Source organism: Pseudorca crassidens, chromosome 9 (assembly GCF_039906515.1).
Source record: "Pseudorca crassidens isolate mPseCra1 chromosome 9, mPseCra1.hap1, whole genome shotgun sequence".
Classification (NCBI taxonomy): Eukaryota; Metazoa; Chordata; class Mammalia; order Artiodactyla; family Delphinidae; genus Pseudorca; species Pseudorca crassidens.
In genome coordinates this window covers 10994657-11017500 of record NC_090304.1, presented here as the reverse complement: position 1 = coordinate 11017500, position 22844 = coordinate 10994657, and the positions used below count along the sequence as shown (strand labels likewise).

The 22844-nt window shown below is 38.8% G+C and overlaps 2 protein-coding genes across 2 annotated transcripts in view; both read left to right on the top strand.

Moving 5' to 3' along the window:
• OOSP3 (oocyte secreted protein family member 3) overlaps positions 1-22581 on the top strand; it is a 24560-nt gene extending 1979 nt beyond the window's left edge. Inside the window, exons 2-5 of the mRNA XM_067749793.1 lie at positions 6025-6121; positions 13466-13595; positions 21749-21902; positions 22387-22581. Of these exons, the coding sequence (XP_067605894.1) occupies positions 6025-6121; positions 13466-13595; positions 21749-21902; positions 22387-22461 (456 nt within the window). The 3' untranslated portion in view covers positions 22462-22581. The remainder of the gene's footprint in view (positions 1-6024; positions 6122-13465; positions 13596-21748; positions 21903-22386) is intronic.
• STX3 (syntaxin 3) overlaps positions 1-22844 on the top strand; it is a 145225-nt gene that overhangs the window by 102321 nt on the left and 20060 nt on the right. The gene's annotated exons all lie outside the window — the stretch shown is intronic.

The following is a 22844-nucleotide window of genomic DNA, read 5'->3' as shown; positions in this document are numbered from 1 at the left end:
AGCGCAGGCTCCGGACGCTCAGGCTCAGCGGCCATGGCTCACGGGCCCAGATGCTCCGCGGCATGTGGGATCTTCCCGGACCGGGGCACGAACCCGCGTCCCCTGCATCGGCAGGCGGTCTCTCAACCACTGCGCCACCAGGGAAGCCCTATGGAGTTTTTTTCCTGCCTTTCTGAGTGATCCTTTTTTCGTTTTCTCTTGCTGGTTCCTTGTAACTGCCTGATTTTCTAAAAGTTGTAATATTCTAGGGTTCAGTTCCTGGATCTCGTTAAATCTCAAGGCTTTATGTGACACCTGTATACTAACGTCTGTAAAATTTATATTTCCATACAGGAGATCTCCTTAATCCTAGACTTGACTTTGGGCTTGGTCATGCGACTTACTTGGGTCCATAGGAAGTTAGCAAATATGATGAAAGTGGAAGGTTGAAAGTTGCTTTTGCACTGCGTTCTGTTGTGTGAATCTGGAGACCCACCGTGTGTATGAACATGAGCTAGCCTGATGGAAGGGCCGTATTGTGGAGAACTGAGACAGTCTAGCTGTCAGCCTGCCAACCCCCGCCAAGGAGTGAGGTGATTCTAGATCATTTTGCACTAGTTTAGCCACCAGGTGAATAAAATAACATGAATAACCCCAGGCAAAATTAATAGAATAACTATCCAGCTAAATCCAGCCTAAATTGATGACCCATAGATTTGTGAGAAAATGATTTTTAATCTACTAGGTTTTGGAGTGATTAGTTACACAGCAGTCGATAACTGACATGTGATACTTAGAATTTTTTCCAGTTATATAGTTCAAGCAATACTTTTGTAAGCTGACCATCTATTTCATTTCTAGCTACCTCATTATTCATTAGCTGATGTCTATCAGTCAAAACACTTCTATTGTCACTCTGGTTCTCTTACCAGTTATAGTAATTGCTCCAACCTTATCTTTGATGGTTAAGTAGTGTCATCTAATCTTGGCTAATTTAGGATCACATCAGACTGACTGAGATAATTTCAATGGTCAAGTCTCTCACTATCATTCTCATCCATTTCCCATCACTAGTTCATTTCTTAATGTCATAGTTAGGAGAGTATTCTCTGGACTTTCCCAAGGAAGAGAGAGGCTAGGTGAGTGGGTTGCACATGATATAAATTCTCTTCAACATTCCCATCTCCTTAAGCATTTGACAGTGCATTTCTGGCCTCTCATCCTTCCTAATGTAGGTCACTATTAAGTCCAGCTTTCAACCAAGTAAAATGTTGGGGTCACTTCCTATAGCTAAAGTTAGCACAATTCATAGTCTCTGATAACTGCATCTACATTAATATTTCTCATGATCCAACATTATATTGTTTTCTTTGATCTAATATGCCAAGAATCCAATTCCAAATATCTTTCCTAGGTTTCTGCAAATGTAAATTAGAAAGATCTCGTAATTATTTTTGTGTTTAAGCTGTCTCCTGTTGGATCAAACTTTGCACTTGTCTTCCTGGGGCATAGTGGGATCTAACCCTAGTGATGGTTCCAGAGACAATGAGTGGTCATAGGTCTAGGCTTTAAGGAGAACAGCCGTATCCTTGCAGGAAAACTGCCGCAAATTAGATTATTATAGGGTCTTTAAGCAAAGGAAGCCTAGGCTGTTCAGCCAGGATAGGAGAAGCTAATTCTTTTAACAAGAAAGTTTCAAATTGATTATATGATTAAGATTCTCAGGTCCTTTCAAGTATATTCAAAATACCTATCTTGATTCTTAGGGTCCCACTCCTTCCTAGTCAATGATCAAATCCTTACAACAGAGACTTTGGTGGGCTGTAAGCTATACTTGCATTATAATTCTGCAAGCTGTACAGTTAGCTCTTGGCATTAATTCTCAGCCTCCTCTGGCCTGTGGGTATAAGAAATAATGACATCTTGTCAGGCTTGTATAGAAGTTCTCTGGTTTTCTGAACATAAGTCAAACAGAGAACTTAAGATCTTGAACTTAAAATTTTATTCCTGTAAGCTGGTCCATGACGTCAGAAGTAGCCATCTCACCCCATATTCTCCTAAATCATTCCTGTCGCTCTCACAGCCAACTGCAGAAGCTAACCGACCTTCAGAAATCTTGCCTTCAACTGGCTCATCATCGTAAGAAGCAACGGGTGGCAAATTAAGTAGTGTGATGCCACCACATGCCACAGATTATTAATATCTCATTTTCTGCTAATAAGGAGGGGTTTTAGAAGAGCTGAAAGAGTAAATAGGAGAAGATGAGGCACCCCAGAGTTTAGCAACTGCAGACTGTCACTACCCTAGACTTGGAGGGGCCAACGGAAGCCATGGAACTGTGGAAGGTAGTGCTGCCTGGCAGGGGTACCCTCACTGGAGATGTCTCATGAGGAGAGATTAAGGGGGAGAAATACCCTAGATCCTCCTTTTCTCCCACCCTCCAATCTCCTGCCAGCGACGTCTACTCTGCTCTACCAGCACCAGTGAGGTTGGATACAGATTCATGATCAAACTATTGAGGCCCAGTAGGCTTCACCCAGGATCAAGTCTACCTAGCCACCTCAAACTGCAAAAGGGAAGGCCACAGTGCATGAAAAGTGCTTCCTTAAAATGGAAAAGGCATTACATTCTTACAATAAGGTATCCTGGGAGAGAGAGACCACATTCACCTACCATTTATTATAGTATGTTTTATAATTGTTCTATTTTATTACTAGTTATTCTTAATCTCTTATTGTGCCTAATTTATAAATTAAACTTTATTATAGCTATGTACGTATAGGGAAAACAGTATATATAGGGTTTGGTACTATCCTCTGTTTCAGGCATCCCTTGTGGTTAAGGGGAGCTGTACTTCCTCAGGGACACTCTCGTAGCACCTCCAGACTTGGTTATGTTCCTCTGTTATCTACACCCTTGGCACTCTGTACTTTCCTTTGTAGCACATACGAGAAATGCAATTAGTTATTTGCAGAATTATCAATATTTCTTAACTGTGTTTGTTTCCCTGCCAGACAGTGAGCTCCTCAAAGGCAAGGGTCAGTCTTCCTTGTTCACCATTGTATCTCCTACTGCACCATGCAGCATGCCTGCTACATGAGAGGTTGTCAAATATTTGCTGAAAGGAACCGCCCCAGGTGCTTAAACCAAATAATAAATTAATAACATGTATTGGCCTATAATCACACTGCGATAAATGTTAGAAGTTTACATAGGAACAAACTAGAAAATAAAAGTAGAAGATTGAGGAGGTTTCCAGCAAGACTGAGAGAGAATTCAGGATTTAAGCATCTAGGGTCTGGAGTCAAGGTCACCCAAGTATTAAGTACATTAGAGTCATCTATTATTCAGTATTTCTTTATCTAATCAGGTAAATGCACTATGAGATAATCTGTACTCCTTTTGTTTCGCCTCTGTACATGCTGTTAAACACGACTTACGTAATTCCGTTTATTTGCTTGATTTACTAGAGGTGAACATTGAGGGGTGAACCAAGAAGTCTAGTAAAATCCAGGTCCTTCACGGTCATTGGCTGAGCTAGACAAGGTCCTAAGAGCTTCCAAGGAGGTCAGTAGATATGGCCCAGGACCAGCTACTCTGAGCTGAGCCCAAATGGCCCAGGTCCGTTCCTAACCAGCATATATGGGGACAGCAGCAAGGGTACAAGTGGAGGCACATGTTCCAGATATCTTATAAAACTTATAAATCAATCAAAGAAACTGTTAAACAAGATATGTTCTGACCTCCTATTTTGACGAACCAACTTTCATAATGAGATAGAAAGGCAGATTTTAATTTGGAATTTTCAGAGTCCTCAGAGTTCTGTGTTGGAACATTGCAATGTGGTGAGAGCCACCATCTATCTCCACTCCACTTATGGCCCACCCATAGCCTGTGGCCCAATTTCTCCTCTCTTCCCAATCCCACTCCAATCTGTGTTGTGAGGGGCCCCACACACACGGAGAGCATGGGTGTGGACACTACAAATGACGTGTCCAAGTTCTGGTCATATTTCTAGTAGGCAACTACCTTTTGGTCACCCACTGGGCCAAGGGGTACCCACACCAGGGAGGACAGACTCAGGGGAGAGACTCATGTGGGCCTTGGGTGTGAAATGAGGGCCATTTGGGTAGAAAATTCTGGAGGTTTGGGCTCTGGGTGGCTTGTCCTCTTGATCCAACACATCTTCTCCCCCAGGCGAAGGGCACAGTGGAGAAGGCCAGAGTGAAGCCCTCTAGAGCCTGAGTCGTGAGCAGAGGTCCTTCCTTCCCAGATCTGGAGGTGGTACGAAATGGCCTGGTGGCATGCTGATTTATCCCACCTCTTTTTTCCTATTATAATGTGTGGATGTCTAGAAGAAGCTACAGTTGGGAGGAGGGAAGTGCTGCCTCGTGTGAAGGTTTTTCTTCCCTCTTATGGAAAGGCTTTTTGTTCAGGTTGCCGATTCTGGAATTAGGTCCAGTATCATGCTGGTTGGACTGGTCTCTCTGTTTTCTTTTAGATCATTCCAGATCCTCAAAAGAGCACAACTACTAGCACAAATAACATAAATGTGTTACATTTGTAAATGTATAATTTTATAAATTTATAAAACATTTGTTTTACATTTATAGCATTTATATTATATAGGTGTTGGAAATACCAGGAGAATATATGAAGGGAAGTAGGATTTGGAATCCTACTTTTTTATTCCTCATTGGTGTATCAAAGATGACATTTATGGAGCAACCTCTAGTCACATCTAGTTTCTAATTTAATATTAAGATCTTACACTTCAAAGGACATAGAGGATTTATAACGTTGGTGGTTAAAAAAAAAAGGCTCCAATGTAAAACAGATGAAAATGAAATGGAAATCACTGAAGGAGAACTGGAGGCCTCCCTCCCTCCCTCCCTCATCAGTAGTCCTGAGGACCTCTGCTCCAGGTTTCTCAAAGTATGAGCCTCCACGAATCACCTGGGGCAATTGTTAAAAATGCAGATTCCTGGGCCTTGTCCCTCTGGTTTAGACTCTAGAAATGTACATTTTTTCAGAAGAACCTGCAGTGATTCAGATGTACTCTAAAGCTTTCAGCTACAATTAGATCCCATTGGACTGGAGTGGAACTAAGACATCTACATTTTTTTTTTTTTTGCTGTATGTGGGCCTCTCACTGTTGTGGCCTCTCCCGTTGCAGAGCACAGGCTCCGGACGCGCAGGCTCAGTGGCCGTGGCTCACGGGCCTAGCCGCTCCGTGGCATGTGGTATCTTTCCGGACCGGGGCACGAACCCGTGTCCCTTGCATCGGCAGGCGGACTCTCAACCACTGCGCCACCAGGGAAGCCCGACATCTACATTTTTAAATAACCCTCCTGATAATTTTGATAATTAACCTCAAGTTTGTGAGCCATTGAACTATGTGGTTCTCTAAAGTAATTTTATCTGAGTCAGTGGTTCTCAAAGTGTGGTCCTGGGACCGGCACATCAGCATCACCTGGAACTTTCAGAAACACATTCTTAGGCCCCATGGCAGCCTCGAATTAGAATCTGGGGCACAGCCTAGCAATCTGTGTTTTAACAAGCCCTGCAGGTGATTCTGATCCTGCTAAGGTTGGAAAACTACTGGCTTAAAATATCTCCCTAAATGTCATTCCCCAACAATTCAATAAACACACATTGACACTCTGGAACTTCAGGAACTTCTTCTCCCAGGAACTTCAGAGGGCCTGGAGAAGTCACATTCTCAAAGGTTTGTGGTGGTACTTTCTTTGCATTCCTGATTTCTGTACTGGAGTGATCAGGAGAATGTCAAGTTTCAGGTGGTAGAAAGAAGTCTTTCTTTGAATATAAAACATGGTGGCTTTTATAAAGAGTTTAATTTCGTTCTTTGTGCTTTCCCTATTTTCCAGATATTAAGCAATTTGAATCAGCAAAAACAATCCATATTCCTGGAAAATAAAATCAATCAGCACAAAGTGACTTGTAAATGCAGTCAGCTGGGTGTGGCATTGGCTATAAAAGTATTCAAAACAGGCCAGGTGCTACCAATTTCCTGTGTTTTTCCAGGGTCTTTGGTTGGGAGCTGACATCGTGAAGGCTTCTGTGGGGTTCCGATCATCTTTACTTCTCTGCATAATTTCGGCGTTTTCTGAGGAAGAGTCAGGTACTAGAGCAGCTCTCATGTTTTGCTGAAGGTGTAGAGGTTGCTGGGTCTTTTGCTGTGTGCTGTTTTGAGTAGAAGTGATTTGCCATTTTATTTTCCTGACTTCTGTAGTGGTGTTGCTTCCTCTCTTTTTTCCCTCTACCTCCGCACCCTCCCAAAGCAAGTGATTTATCTAGTTTATCCTCATGCTTGGGAGAAGAGCTATTTTTTTTTTAATTTTTGAATTTATTTATTTTTATACAGCAGGTTCTTATTAGTCATCAGTTTTATAAACATCAGTGTATACATGTCAATCCCAATCGGCCAATTCAGCCCACCCCCACCCCCACCCCCCGCGGCTTTCCCCCCTTGGTGTCCATACCTTTGTTCTCTACATCTGTGTCTCACTTTCTGCCCTGCAAACCGGTTCATCTACCATTTTTCTAGGTTCCACATATATGTGTTAATATACGATATTTGTTTTTCTCTTTCTGACTTACTTCACTCTGTATGAATGACAGTCTCTAGATCCACCCACGTCTCAAAAAATGACCCAATTTCGTTCCTTTCTATGGCTGAGTAATATTCCATTGTTTATATGTACCACATCTTTATCCATTCGTCTGTCGATGGGCATGTAGGTTGCTTCCATGACCTGGCTATTGTAAATAGTGCTGTAATGAACATTGGGGTGCATGTGTCCTTTTGAATTATGGTTTTCTTTGGGTATATGCCCAGTAATGGGATTGCTGGATCAGATGGTAATTTTATTTGTAGTTTTTTAAGGAACCTCCATACTGTTCTCCATAGTGGCTGTATCAATTTACATTGCCACCAACAGTGCAAGAGGGTTCCAATTTCTCCACACCCTCTCCAGAATTTGTTGTTTGTAGATTTTCTGTGATGAAGCCCATTCTAACTGCTGTGAGGTGGTACCTCATTGTAGTTTTGATTTGCATTTCCTAATAATTAGTGATGTTGAGCAGCTTTTCATGTGCTTCTTGGTCATGTGTATGTCTTCTTTGGAGAAATGTCTGTTTAGGTCTTCTGCCCATTTTTGGATTGGCTTCTTTGTTTCTTTAATATTGAGCTGCATGAACTATTTATATATTTTGGATATTAATCCTTTGTCCATTGATTCATTGGCAAATATTTTCTCCCATTCTGAGGGTTGTCCTTTCGTCTTGTTTATGGTTTCCTTTGCTGTGCAAAAGCTTTGAAGTTTCATTAGGTCCCATTTGTTTATTTTTGTTTTTATTTCCATTACTCTAGGAGATAGATCAAAAAATATCTTGCTGTGATTTATGTCAGAGTGTTCTTCCTATGTTTTCCTTTAAGAGTTTAATAGTGCCTGGTCTTACACTTAGGTCTCTAATCCATTTTGAGTTTATTTTTGTGTATGGTGTTAGGGAGTGTTCTAATTTCATTCTTTTACATGTAGCTGCCCAGTTTTCCCAGCACCACTTATCGAAGAGACTGTCTTTTCTTCATTGTATATCCTTGCCTCCTTTGTCATAGATTAGTTGACCATAGGTGCGTGGGTTTATCTCTGGGCTTTCTATCCTGTTCCATTGATCTATATTTCTGTTTTTGTGCCAGTACCATCTTGTCTTGATTACTGTAGCTTTGTAGTGTAGTCTGAAGTCAGGGAGTCTGATTCCTCCAGCTCCATTTTGTTCCCTCAAGACTGCTTTGGCTATTCGGGGTCTTGTGTGTCTCCATACAAATTTTAAGATTTTCTGTTCTACTTTTGTAAAAAATGCCATTGGTAATTTGATAAGGATTGCATTGAATCTGTAGATTGCTTTGGGTAGTATAGTCATTTTCACAATACTGATTCTTCCAATCCAAGAGCATGGTATATCTCTCCATCTGTTGGTATTATCTTTAATTTCTTTCAACAGTGTCTTACAGTTTTCTGCATACAGGTCTTTTGTCTCCCTAGGTAGGTTTATTCCTCGGTATTTTATTCTTTCTGTTGCAATGGTAAATGGGAGTGTTTCCTTAATTTCTCTTTCAGATTTTTCATCATTAGTGTATAGGAATGCAAGAGATTTCTGTGCATTAATTTTGTATCCTGCTATGTTACCAAATTCATTGATTAGCTCTAATAGTTTTCTGGTAGCATCGTTAGGATTCTTTATGTATAGTATCAGGTCATCTGCAAACAGTGATTGTTTTACTTCTTCTTTTCCGATTTGTATTCCTTTTATTTCTTTTTTTTCTCTGATTGCCGTGGCTAGGACTTCTAAAACTATGTTGAATAATAGTGGTGAGAGTGGACATCCTTGTCTTGCTCCTGATCTTAGAGGAAATGCTTTCAGTTTTTCACCATTGAGAATGATGTTTGCTGTGGGTTTGTTGTATATGGCCTTTATGATGTTGAGGTAGGTTCCCTCTATGCCAACTTTTTGGAGAGTTTTTATATAAATGGGTGTTGAATTTTGTCAAAAGCTTTTTCTGCATCTATTGAGAGGATCATATGGCTTTTCTTCTTCAATTTGTTAATATGGTGCATCACATTGATTGATTTGCGTATATTGAAGAATCCTTGCATCACTGGGATAAATCCCACTGGATCATGGTGTATGATCCTTTTAATGTGTTGTTGGATTCTGTTTGCTAGTATTTTGTTGAGGATTTTTGCATCTATATTCATCAGTGATATTGGTCTGTAATTTTCTTTTTTTGTAGTATCTTTGTCTGGTTTTGGTATAAGGGTGATGGTGGCCTCATAGAATGAGTTTGGGAGTGTTCCTTCTTCTGCAGTTTTTTGGAAGAGTTTGAGAATGACGGATGTTAGCTCTTCTCTAAATGTTTGATAGAATTCACCTGTGAAGCCATCTGGTCCTGGACTTTTGTTTATTGGAAGATTTTTCATCACAGTTTCAATTTCATTACTTGTGATTGGTCTCTTCATATTTTCTATTTCTTCCTGGTTCAGTTTTGGAAGGTTATACCTTGCTAAGCATTTGTCCATTTCTTCCAGGTTGTCCATTTTATTGGCATAGAGTTGCTTGTAGCAGTCTCTTAGGATGCTTTGTATTTCTGTGGTGTCTGTTGTAACTTCTCCTTTTTCATTTCTGATTTTATTGATTTGAGTCTTCTCCCTCTTTTGCTTGATGAGTCTGGCTAATGGTTTGTCAATTTCGGTTATCTTCTCAAAGAACCAGCTTTTGGTTTTATTGATCTTTGCTTTTGATTTCTTTGTTTCTATTTCATTTATTTCTGCTCTGATCTTTATGATTTCTTTCCTTCTGCTAATTTTGGGTTTTGTTTGTTCTTCTTTCTCTAGTTCCTTTAGGTGTAAGCTTAGATTTTTTATTTGGGATTTTTTCTTGTTTCTTGAGTTAGGATTGTATTTCTATAAACTTCCCTCTTAGAACTGCTTTTGCTGCATCCCATAGGTTTTGGATCGTTGTATTTTCATTGTCATTTTTCTCTAGGTATTTTTTGATTTTCTCTTTGATATCTTCAGTGATCTGGGTTATTTAGTAACCTCCATGTGTTAGCCTCCATGTGTTTGTGTTTTTTACGTTTTTTTCCCTGTAATTCATTTCTAATCTCATAGCGCTGTGGTCAGAATATATTTTTTATATGATTTCTATTTTCTTAAATTTACTGACGCTTGATTTGTGACCCAAGATGTGATCTATCCTGGAGAATGTTCCGTGCACACTTGAGAAGAAAGTGTAATCTGCTGTTTTTGGGTGGAATGTCCTATAAATATCAATGAAATCTATCTGGTCTATTGTATCATTTAAAGCTTCTGTTTCCTTATTTATTTTCATTTTGGATGATCTGTCCATTGGTAAAAGTTGCCTTATGTATTGAGGTGCTCCTATGTTGGGTGCATATATATTTATAATTGTTATATCTTCTTCTTGGATCGATCCCTTGATCATTATGTAGTGTCCTTCCTTGTCTCTTGTAACATTCTTTATTTTAAAGTCTGTTTTGTCTGATATGAGTATTGCTACTCCAGTTTTCTTTTGATTTCCATTTGCATGGAATATCTTTTTCCATCCCCTCACTTTCAGTCTGTATGTGTCCCTAGGTCTGAAGTGGGTCTCTTGTAGACAGCATATGTATATGGGTCTTGTTTTTGTATCCATTCAGCAAGCCTGTGTCGTTTGGTTGGAGCATTTAATCCATTCACGTTTAAGATAATTATCGGTATGTATATTCCTATGACCATTTTCTTAGTTGTTTTGTGTTAGTTTTTGTAGATCCTTTTCTTCTTTTGTGTTTCCCACTTAGAGAAGTTCCTTTAGCATTTGTGGTAGAGCTGGTTTGCTGTAGTTGAATTCTCTTAGCTTTTGCTTGTCTGTAAAGCTTTTGGTTTCTTCACTGAATCTGAATGAGATCCTTGCTGGGTAGAGTAATCTTGGCTGTAGGTTCTTCCGTTTCATCACTTTAAGTATATCATGCCACGCCCTTCTGGCTTGTAGAGTTTCTGCTGAGAAGTCAGCTGTTAACCTTATGGGAGTTCCCTTGTATGTTGTCATTTTTCCCTAGCTGCTTTCAATAATATTTCTTTGTCTTTAATATTTGCCAATTTGATTACTATGTGTCTCGGCATGTTTCTCCTTGGGTTTATCCTGTATGGGACTCTCTGCACTTCCTGGACTTGGGTGGCTATTTCCTTTCGCATGTTAGGGAGTTTTCGACTATAATCTCTTCAGATATTTTCTCGGGTCCTTTCTCTCTCTCTTCTCCTTCTGGGACCCCTATAATGCAAATGTTGTTGTGTTTAATGTTGCCCCAGAGGTCTTTTAGGCTGTCTTCATTGCTTTTCATTCTTTTTTCTTTATTCTGTTCCGTGGCAGTGAATTCCACCATTCAGTCTTCCAGGTCACTTATCCATTCTTATGCGTCAGTTATTCTGCTATTGATTCCTTCTAGTGTAGTTTTCATTTCAGTTATTGTATTGTTCATCTCTGTTTGTTTGTTCTTTAATTCTTCTAGGTCTTTGTTACACATTTCTTGCATCTTCTCGATCTTTGTCTCCATTCTTTTTCTGAGGTCCTGGATCATCTTCATTATCATTATTCTGAATCCTTTTTCTGGAAGGTTGCCTATCTCCACTTCATTTAGTTGTTTTTCTGGGGTTTTATCTTGTTCCTTCATCTGGTACATAGCCCTCTGCTTTTTCATCTTGTCTATCTGTGAATGTGTTTTTTTTTCTGCAGGCTGCAGGATTGTAGTTCTTCTTGCTTCTGCTGTCTGCCCTCTGGTGGATGTCAAGAGCTATTTTTTATGTTTCCTTTTAGATGTAGGTATTTTCCACTGCACAGCTCTCCACCTCATTCACCCTGCCTTGGGGAAAAGATTTCCCTGCTTGAAGTTTCAGCTTTCTTTTCCATGTCCCATTCTGATCTACTCATCATCCAGCCCCCTATCTCTGGTCATCCCCTGTCCCCTTGTTTTTATTTATTTATTTATTTAAAAAATTTTTATTGGAGTATAGTTGATTTACAATGTTGTGTTAGTTTCAGGTGCAAAGCAAAGTGAATCAGTTATACATTTACATGTATCCACTCTTTTTTAGATTCTTTTCCCATATAGTTTATTACAGAGTATTGAGTAGTGTTCCTTGTGATATACAGCAGGTCCTTATTATCTAGTTTATGTATAGTAGTGTGTGTATGTCAATCCCAATCTCCCAATTTATCCCCCCCAGCCCCTTACCCCCTGGGAACCATAATTTTGTTTTCTACATCTGTAACTCTATTTGAGTGTTTGTGTGTTACTTCTAAATCGAGGCGTGGAAACAAAGATCTTCATTTTTCTCTCCTCATTTATTTTTCCTAAGTCATAAAATTATCTTTTATATCTGCTTAAAAATCTTTTATACTATTTTAAAGGTTACTTTCCATTTAATCAGTTATTATAAAATATTGGCTACATTCCCTGTGTTGTTTAATACAATCTTGAGCTTACTTTACACCCAATAGTTTATACCTCCCACTCTCCCACCCCTATAATGCACCCACCCCCAGTAACCGCTAGTTTGTTCTTTATACCTGTGAGTCTGCTTCTTTTTGTTATATTCACTAGTTTGTTATATTTTTAGATTCCACATATAAGTGATATCATACAGTGTTTACCTTTCTCTGTCTGACTTATTTCACTTAGCATAATGTCCTCCAAGTCCATCCATGTTGCTGCAAATGGCAAGATTTCCTTCTTTTTTATGGCTGAGTAGTATTCCATTGTATATATGTATATGTGTGTACACACACACACACACACACACACACACACACACACACACACACACCCCATGTCTGTTGATGGACATTTAGGTTGCTTCCATGACTTGGCAATTGTAAATAATGCTGCTATGAACATTGGAGTCCATGTATCTTTTTGAGTTAGTGGGATTTTTTTCTTTTCTTTTTTTTTTTTTGGTAATATCTGTTGTTTTATTTGCAACCCACTTACTTTGTCCATGTGTCAGAACTGTGGCTTACTTTACAGTCATTGTTTCTCACCTAAACTCTATATCTCTTTCTTTATTAAAAAAGTCACTAGATAAGTTTACTTTCTATGTAGTACTTTAAACATTTTTTTATTTCTAGTATTTCCTTATCATGAAAATATAGTGATGGATAGCTTTATTTGTAAGAATGCCTTTACATCTCTATCTAAAAACTTCCTTAGGATATATTCCTTGTAGTAGAATTAATGAGGGCCCACGGCTGTGGATGATTCGATTTCATAGTCAGACTCACCAGACGCCAATAGGCTTTAATCTAAGACTATCTTCATTTTGCTTTATAGAAGGATACAGGGCAGGAGACACAGCAGGTACAGATCTTCATTACATTGGCAGAACCATATATTGCTCGAATATATGGTTTCCTTTGTCTCTTCACCCACAAAAGGTGTGTTTGGCTGCTTTAGAGGAGGGCCAGAGGCTACAGAGAAGCTGCTGTTTTCATGTCCCACCCATCATTTACACTGGTTTTGTCATGTAGACCCAAGGCCATCGTACCAGCTTGAGGCTCCTCCAGTCTGGGGCCCATCCCACACAGCAAGTGAAGCAGAGATAGCATCCCACGTTTAGCTTAAGTCTGTAGTTTTTAAGGAAATGGCACTGGGTGAAGGAGATGGAGGATGTCTCCAGATAAGCCTGCAAGTCTGACCTGAGGTTAATTTTCACTCACAACTGTTATGACTTTATCTGAACAATCACACTGCATCTGTCAAGGGTGTTCTAAGGGGTATATATACATATACATAGATAAATATATATATGTATCTATATATATATTTTAATAAGAAGCTCACATTTTCTTTCAGTGTCCTCTAGGACAAAAATTTCTATCTGAATCTTTCTTTTTTGGATTCTTTCAACAGTGTCCATAGGGTGTACTTGTACATTCTGGACTGTTATTCCACTGACTCTCCTTGGTCAAGGCCACCTCTTGCATTCTGATGAAGTGTCTCCGAGAACTGGTTGTCCTGTCACCAGCCTAACTGAGAAGGGGTATGAGTTTAATTATCTTGTCATTGAGTGTGGGATTCAGAAAGAGGTAAGACCTGTGACCATTTCACAATAACAAACTACGCCCCCCATCTTACCTTGCAGTGGCTGCTGTGCCTAGCTGGTGCAAGATGGGTGGAGTCAAGGTCAAAGCCAAAGGTGAAGAACCTGCTCATTTTTATGACACTTGAGTTTGATACTTTTAGAATAGAAAGACCAATGGGGCCCAGGACTTGGCCTTGAAAAGCTCATGGCCCATTGGGGAGAATACATTGCCATATATTTTATTATGACTTTTCAACCACTCATACATCTTTGGTCCTTAGATCTCCTAAAGTCTAGAAACACTGAAAAGAACGTATCATTCCCAGTTTTCATGTTAAGTAACTGAGGCTAAAAAGGCTAACAATTTACCCCAAGTCATGGAGCTGTCCAACAGAGGAAGGACTGAAGCTTAGATACTGGTAAATTGAGATTTACATCCTTCTTTGGAAGAAGGAGGCAATGGAAGATTGTGGATTGCAATGTTTGTCAGAGATAGAAAGCACTAGGGGGATTCAGAAGGAGAGATCTGAGAATGTTTGACGAGAGGTGAATTTGCTAGTACTTTGATAATTTTTACATCTCTGTCCGTGAATGAGTTTGGTCTATAATTGCCCTTTCAAATATACTCCTTGGAGTTATTGGCTAAGGTTGTAATTTTTTGATCCTTGGTGGTACAACCTCCTCTATTTTTCATTTTTCTTTGTGGTTATATAGCTAGAGTGAAGTCAAGTCTAGGTAACTTGTCTAAGGTAATAGAACTAAGGAGCGGGAGAGCGGGAACGAACCTGGATTTTCTGACAGGAACTTTCAGGCAATTCAACATTGACCTTTGGTGGAGGAAGAAAAAATGGACTTTGCACTTAACATGCAGTGGTTTTACAACATGAACTAAAAAAATATGTATGTAGAGAAACATTATGTGGAGAATAACTCAACTATCTATGGAGAGGTGTGTGGTTTGTGAGTGATATAAACAATTCCAGTTTCCTTCAGTTTACTACTTTACATCCACAAAACTTGCTAATTCAACTTCTTTTTTGAAGTACGCATATTTCTAATTTCTTTTGCCTTCATGTACCTTTCTCATATTTCAAAGCATGACTTACTATGGGCATAAGGGAAAAAACAACAAAGGCTAAAAGATTGATAGCATGGCTTTACAAAGTTTATAGAATTAAATAAGAGGTAGTAAGAGCGATGCACAGAGATCAACTACAATGTTATGACAGGGACAGAAAACTATGAAATGAAACAACCCATCAGAGCTAGATTTCTTTAAAGGTTATTTTCTTAGGGCATGGAAACCATTTTTAAAGTTTTCAGTATTACAAGACCCTTTTGAAATTATACTTTCAAGGATAGATTTGTATGTGTGGAACAATTTGGTTTATGGTTTTGAAAATTCTCAAGTTCCAGGACTGGGTGGAGGGGTGGGGGAGGGGGATTTTGATTTAACACCTTACCAAGTCAGATTCTTTGAACAAGTTATATGGTACAAAGGATCTCTTCCTTGGTGGCTTCATTTCTTTCTCAGGTTTACTTTTATTTATTATGAAGATTTTCCATCAAAGGGTAGCATCTAGAATTCTATTAGTTAGCATTAAAAAAAAAAAAAAAAAAGCAGGGCTTTATCACTTGGTTTAACTACCCGTCATGGAGTAGGGAAGAATAGTTTATTTAAAAAATTTAAAAGTGTACAATATAGTGGTTTTAGTATATTTACAAAGATGTACAATCATCAACACTATGTAATTCCAGAGTATTTTAATCACCCCCAAAAGGCACCTCATCATATCCATTAGCAGTCACTCCCCGGTCTGCTTTCCCCCAGCTCCTGGAAACCACTAATGTAACTTCTCTTTCTATAAATTAGCATATTCTCGACATTGCATATAAATGGAACCATGTACTGTGTAGCCTTCTGTGACTGAATTCTTTCACTTAGCATGTATTCAAAGTTTATCCATATTGTATATATCAATACTTAATTCCTTTTCATTGCTGAATAATAGTTCATTGTATGGATATACCACAGGTGGGTTGTTTCCACTTTCTGGCTATTATGAATAGTGCTGCTATGCACATTTGTGCACAAGTTTTGAATTATCTTGGGTAAATATGTAGAAGTTAAATTGCGGGGTCACGTGGTAACGCTACATTTTTGAGGAACTGCCAGACTTTCCCAAAGTGACTGTCGCATTTTACATGCAGTGTATGAGGGTCCAGTTTTTCCACATCCTTGCCAATACTTGCTATTTTCTGTCTTTTGGATTCTGGTAACCTCAAGGGGTGTGAAATGGTATCATTGTAGTTTTGATTTGCATTTCCCTGGTGATTAATGATATTGCGTATCTTTTAATGTACTTATTGAATGAATTTCTTTTCTTTTTAAAAATTTTTATTGAGGTATAATTGACATATAACATTACATTAGTTTCAGGTGTACAACATAATGATTCAATATTTATATATATATTACAAAATGATCACCATGATAAGTCTAGTTAATATGCATTACCACACATAGCTTCAAACTTTCATATTTTGTGATGAGAACTTTCAAGATATACTTAAAAGTATACTGAAAATATGCAATACAGTATTATTAACTAGAGTCACTATGTTGTACATTACATCTCCATCACTTATTGATTTTGTAACCGGAAGTTTGTACCTTTTGACCCTCTTCGCCCATTTTGCCCACCCCCAATCCCTGCCTCTGGTAATCACCAGTCTGACCAGTCTGTTCTGTGTGTGAGCTTGGGTTTTTTTGTTTGTTTTTGCTTTTTAAGTATGTTATGTATACTTTCCATATATAAGTGAGATCATGCAGTATTTGTCTTTCTCTATCTGACTTATCTCACTTAGCATAATGCCCTCAAGGTCCATCCATGTTGTCGTGAATGGTGAGATTTTATTTTTTATCCTGGAATAATATTCCATTTGTGTGTGTGTGTGTGTATGTGTGTGTATATATTTTCTTTATCCATTCATTCATCAGTAGACACTTAGGTTGTTTCCATGTTTTGGCTATTGTAAACAATGCTACAGTGAACATGGTGGGGTGCAGACATTTTTTCGAATTGGTGTTTTCATTTTCTTCATATAAGTACCCAGAAGTGGAATTTCTGGATCATATGGTAATTCTATTTTTAATTTTTTTTGAGGAACTTCCATACTGATTTCCATAGTGGTTGCACCAATTTACATTCCCACCAACAGTGCACAGTTGTTCCCTTTTCTTCACATCCTCACTGACACTTGTTATTTCTTGCCTTTTTGATAATAGCCATTTTAACAGGTGTGAGATGATATCCCATTGTGGTTTTGATTTGCATTTCCCTGATGATTGAGCATTTTTTCATGTACTTAGTGGCCATCTGCATGTTGTCTTTGGAAAAATGTCTATTCAGATCTTCTGCCTGTTTTTAAAAATTGGATTTTTTTATTGAATTGTATGAGTTCTTTACATATTTTGGATATTAACCCCTAATAAGATATATGATTTACACACACTTTCTCCCATTCAGTAGGTTGCCTTTTAATTTTATTGATGACTTCCTTTGCTGTGCAGAAGTTTTTTAGTTTGATGTAGTTCACTTGTTTATTCTTACTTTTGTTGCCTTTGCTTTTGGAGTCAGATCCAAAACAAAACAAAAAAAACATTGCCAAGACCAGTGTCAAGAAATATATTGCCTATGTTTTCCTCTAGGAGTTTTATGGTTTCAGATCTTATGTTCAAGTCTTTGATCCACTTTGGGTTAATTTTTATATGTGGTGTAATATAGTGGTCCAGGTTCATTCTTTTGCATATGGCTGTCCAGTTTTCCCAATACTATTTATTGAAGACACTCTACTTTCCCTAATGTGGATTCTTGGCTTGTCATAAATTAATTGACTATAATATGTAACAGTTTACTTCTGGGCTCTCCCTATTGTTTTCCATTTGTCTATGTGTCACTTTTCTAGTATTTTATTAAGGAATTCCATATCTACATTCATACAGTATATCGGTCTGTAGTTCTTTTTGTGATGTCTGGTTTTGGTATCCAGATAATACTGGCTTCATAGAATGAGTTGAGCAGTTTTGTCCTCTTCTGTTTCTTGGGAGAGTTTGTGAAGCATTGGTATTAATTCTTTAAATGTTTGGTAGAATTCACCAGTGAAGCCATGTAGGCTTGGATTTTTTCTTTGTGGGTAGTGTTTAATTATTAATTCAATCTGCTTACTTGATCTAGGTCTATTCAAATTGAGCATATTTTGAGTTAAGTCAAATTAAGACCAGGGTTTCAGGAAAACTTCCACAGAGCTCCAGTAATGACAGTTCTCTGGGGATGGGATTTTAGGGAGCCCCAGACTGTTCTGTGTTCTTTGGGTTCTGCTAGGCTGTTGGTTTTCATGGGTACTATGGAGTTGGGGAGATAGGAATTGGCATAGAACAACTTAGAATGTCACAAATCTCACTAACGGTGAGATTCCACCATTAGTCTTGAATACATGCTCCTTGGATGGTTGCAAGCCTTAGGTTAATTTCTAGAATTGTGAGAAAGTTAAATTTGACAGTTTCTGCCAGTTTTTTTTGTCTTTTATTTTTTAGAAAAGTGAATTTTTGTGTTTTTTTTATTTTAATTGAAATATAATTGATTTACAGTGTTGTTAGTTTCTGATGTACAGCAAAGGGATTCCGTTTTTTATATATATATATATATATATATATTCTTTTCAGATTCTTTTCCATTGTAGTTATTACAAGATATTGAATCTAGTTGCCTGTACTATACAGCTGGACCTTGTTGTTTATCCATTTTGCATATGGTAGTTTGTGTCTGCTAATCCCAAACTCCTAATTTACCCATTACCCCACCTTTTCCCACTCTGGCAACCATAAATTTGTTTTGTATGTCTGTGGGTCTATTTATGTTTTGTAAATAAGTTCATCTGTATCATTTTGTAAACTTCACACATTAAGTGATACCGTATATTTGTCTTTCTCTGTCTGACTTACTTCACTTAGTATGATAATCCCTAGGTCTATCCATGTTGCTGTAAATGGCAATGCTTCATTCTTTTTTATGGCTGAGTAATAATATTCCACTGTGTGTATATACCCCATCTTCTTTATCCATTCATCTGTCGATGGACATTTAGGTTGCTTCCATGTCTTGGCTACTGTAAACAGTGCTGCTATGAACATTGGGGTGCATGTATCTTTTTGAATTAGAGTCTTCTCTGGACATAAGCCTAGGAGTGGGAATCCTGGATGATATGGTAACTCTATTTTTAGTTTTTAAAGGAACCTCCATACTGTTCTCCGTAGTGGCTGCACCAATTTACATTCCCACCAACAGTGTAGGGAGGGTTCCCTTTTGGAGAAGTGAATTTTTGGTGATCTTTATTCTGCTATACTGGAACTTACTATTGAATACATTTTTAATTAATAAGAGAAATAAGGAGCACACAGTATCCATTTTCCATACTTTATATACAATTGATAGAATTTTTTTTTTTTTTTTTTTTGTGGTACGTGGGCCTCTCACTGTTGTGGCCTCTCCCGCTGCAGAGCACAGGCTCCAGACGCACAGGCTCATGGGCCCAGCTGCTCTGCGGCATGTGGGATCTTCCCGGACCGGGGCACGAACCCGTGTCCCCTGCATCGGCAGGCAGACTCTCAACCACTGTGCCATCAGGGAAGCCCCAGTTAATAGAATTTTGATTGAAATAACACATTTAATAGCAACACGTTACTGAATGTTATATGCCTATGAAATGTCCTTGGAAATATTTTATTTACATGAGAATATTTATTGTATAAATTAACAGGTTGAAAAATGGTAATCCAGTATGACAATTTAAAAATGAGTAACAGCAAAAGTATACACCTAAATGTGTTTACAGAGGTTGTCCCTGTGTTAGGATTATGGAAATTTTTATTTTGCCATAACACAGTGTTTTTGAATGTCTCCCCAGTAAGCACGTAGTCAGAAGACACAAGACTCCAATCATGGCGGTACATAAAAGTGCTTCTCTGTAATCTTTCTAGCACTGTGGTAATGTTGGAAGCCAAATCTCCCGAGTAAAATTATTAAGTAGAAGCTGTAGCCTTTGTTTCTAGCCTGGCCATTCGTCATTTCAATTTCACAATTTCAGTCTCCAGAAATGCTAACTGGTGGCACCGATGGTCCAAAGCCTGAGCTGGAATTTTCTTAGTGGTCTTTGTGGAAACAGTCTCTTCAGAATCCATGGGAAGAGACTTTAATGTAAAGATCTTATATCTTGAATTGATCTGTTTCTTGTTCCAATTTCATTAAAACTTCTGTGTGAGATGGTATACTTCAATTAAAAAGGTCTTTTTTGGGCTTCCCTGGTGGCGCAGTGGTTGAGAGTCTGCCTGCCTCCCTCTTGCATCTCCCTCCCACCCTCCCTACCCCACCCCTCTAGGTGGTCACAAAGCACTGAAGCTGATCTCCCTGTGCTATAAACATTTTACTTTTAACAAGTAGTTCATAGAAAGTAAAATGAGAACCAGCTGGCCTGTGACACGCACCTGAAAACAATACACCTTAAAGGAATTTTTCCAGTGACCTCTTTCTGCATTATGTTACAACAGAGAACTGATTAAAAAATCACTCCCCTGGAGAAAACCTAATGGGACAAAAAAGACCTTTTTTTTTTTTTTGCGGTACGCGGGCCTCTCACTGTTGTGGCCTCTCCCGTCGCGGAGCACAGGCTCGGGACGCTCAGGCTCAGCGGCCATGGCTCACGGGCCCAGCCGCTCTGCAGCATGTGGGATCTTCCCGGACCGGGGCACGAGCCCGTGTCCCCTGCATCGGCAGGTGGACTTTCAACCACTGCACCACCAGGGAAGCCCTCATTGTCCACTCTTTAAGGCCAAACATTTAGAAGAAATTAAATCCTGACTTCAGTTTATAATTCTCTATTCTATACAAGACCTAATGTTTTCCAATTTTGGTAACTTAGATAAATCCTGTACACCCGAATGCACATAATTGGATTGAAAAAGGTTTTTTTCTAAAAGGGAATTCGGGTACTTGTTTAATATAGATACCATGACCCTATGGCTTTTGGGAAAAAGTCCTCAACTTTTTTTGTTGTTTTTTTTTGCGGTACGCGGGCCTCTCACTGCTGCGGCCTCTCCCGTTGCGGAGCACAGGCTGCAGACGCGCAGGCTCAGCGGCCATGGCTCATGGGCCCAGCCACTCCGCAGCATGTGGGATCTGCCCGGACCGGGGCACGAACCCGTGTCCCCTGCATCGGCAGGCAGACTCTCAACCACTGCGCCACCAGGTAGGCCCCCCCTAAACTTTTTTTTTTTATATTTTAAGAATCAATGAAATAACCCTTTTACTGTTCTGGTATTTTATGAGTGGAAAATTTAAAAGATCTAGGACTCTTACTTTATGCTAGTGAGAGCTGTCTTTGGATAACTTCTTCATAAGGCTATCAGAGCTAACACTCTCTATATTGGGGAATAGATTCTTCAATAGCGGGTCATTGGGAGGCGGAGGTGGAATTCTTAATAGTGTTATTCCCACTCCCTCTCCCCCAAAATCAACGTTGTCACAAATGTCAAATTTTCATTCTTTTTTATGCCTAATATTCCATTGTATATATATACCACATCTTCTTTGTCCATTCATCTGTTGATGGGTGGACTCTGCAAAATACAACAAACATAAAACAGACTCACGAAGACAGAGAACAAACTAGTGGTTACCAAAGGGGAGGGAGTGGGAGGAGGGGCAACATAGGTGAAGGGGATTAAGAGGTACAAACTACAAGGTATAAGTTACGAGAATATAATGTGCAGCACAGGGAAACAGTCAATATTTCATAACAACTTTTTATGGAGTATAATCTAGAAAAATATGCAATTTTTAATAGATTGTACACCTAAAACTAATATAATATTGTAAGTCAACTACACTTCAATAAAATTTTTAAAAAATCCAGTAGGGGCAGCGTGGTGGTGGTCTTGAACCTATGACTATTAAAGTAGAGTGGACAGCAATGAATCAAGCCAAAATGAGACTCGATGGTTTATTTTTAAATGTAACCCGACGTGCAGATTTTCTCTTCTTTAAAACTTGTAGCTCACCATTTTTGGATGCCACTCCAAGCACTATCAACAACAATCTTACAAAGTTCAAAAATGATATTCCCTCTACCAGTTCTTGTTCTTCCTGGAACTTAACCAACCCTTACCTGTTTGAATTGCCTTGGATTCCATACTTCCAACACTCCTCGGTGAGGATCCTTAGAACAGGCAGCAGGTGCTGGGGTGGATATAAGGAAAGAAAAAGCCCAAAGCTCTGCTAATTAGTGTTTTTGTTTTGGTTTTTCGGTTTTTGTTTTAAATGGTGTCTACGTGATGTCTTACATTAATTACAATCATGTTTGGGAAGAAAATGCTATTTCCATGTGTTTATATATGTTCTGGTCTTATTGATAAATCTTCCCTCACCCCAGTTATCATGTCAGATTCATTAAATCTCCAGTCTGGTTTAAACATAATCTGATAAGCAAACCATTCACTTTAAATAGCTTTTACTGGGATAAAAATCGTCAAGTGTCTCAATCTCCTCAACCATTCCCTCTGACGACCAGCACATAGTAGATGCTCAATATTCAGTGGTCAGAGTGTTAGTCAGTGTGTTCTCTGTGCTGAGTGTGTCAGCAGCTACACTGCAGCTGTTTATTAACCCCCTGTCTTTTTATTCTGCTGGCAAAGCCATCCCATCAGTCACTTCCACTTAAAATGCCTCATTCTTTAGTTCATGAGAGTGCAAATGTGGTTCTGTTCTAGATTATTCTGTGGCAATCTTGATAACTCTGTTACGATAGCATTCTTTAATTTTAAAACCCATCAATATAGATTTTGGAACTTTTCTGTGCCACGTCCTGAGAGGTCATCTAGAAGTTAGGGTTCAGGTAGTGCCTAATGCTTTATATGTTTTAAAAAAGTGTTTCTGATAAATAAGTGGCAATGTAGCCGTTGCATATTCTCTTATGATAAGATATATATAAATATATAATTTTTATGGAGAGATGATTCTACAAATAAAACATGCTGTGTTTTTGTGGCTATACTTCTTGATGTCTGAATAATTAACCTCAAAACAGGGCCTAAGCTGGGAGGCTGGTGTGGAAGGGTCATTGTCACCCACACAGCTGTTAGTAGCATTCAGT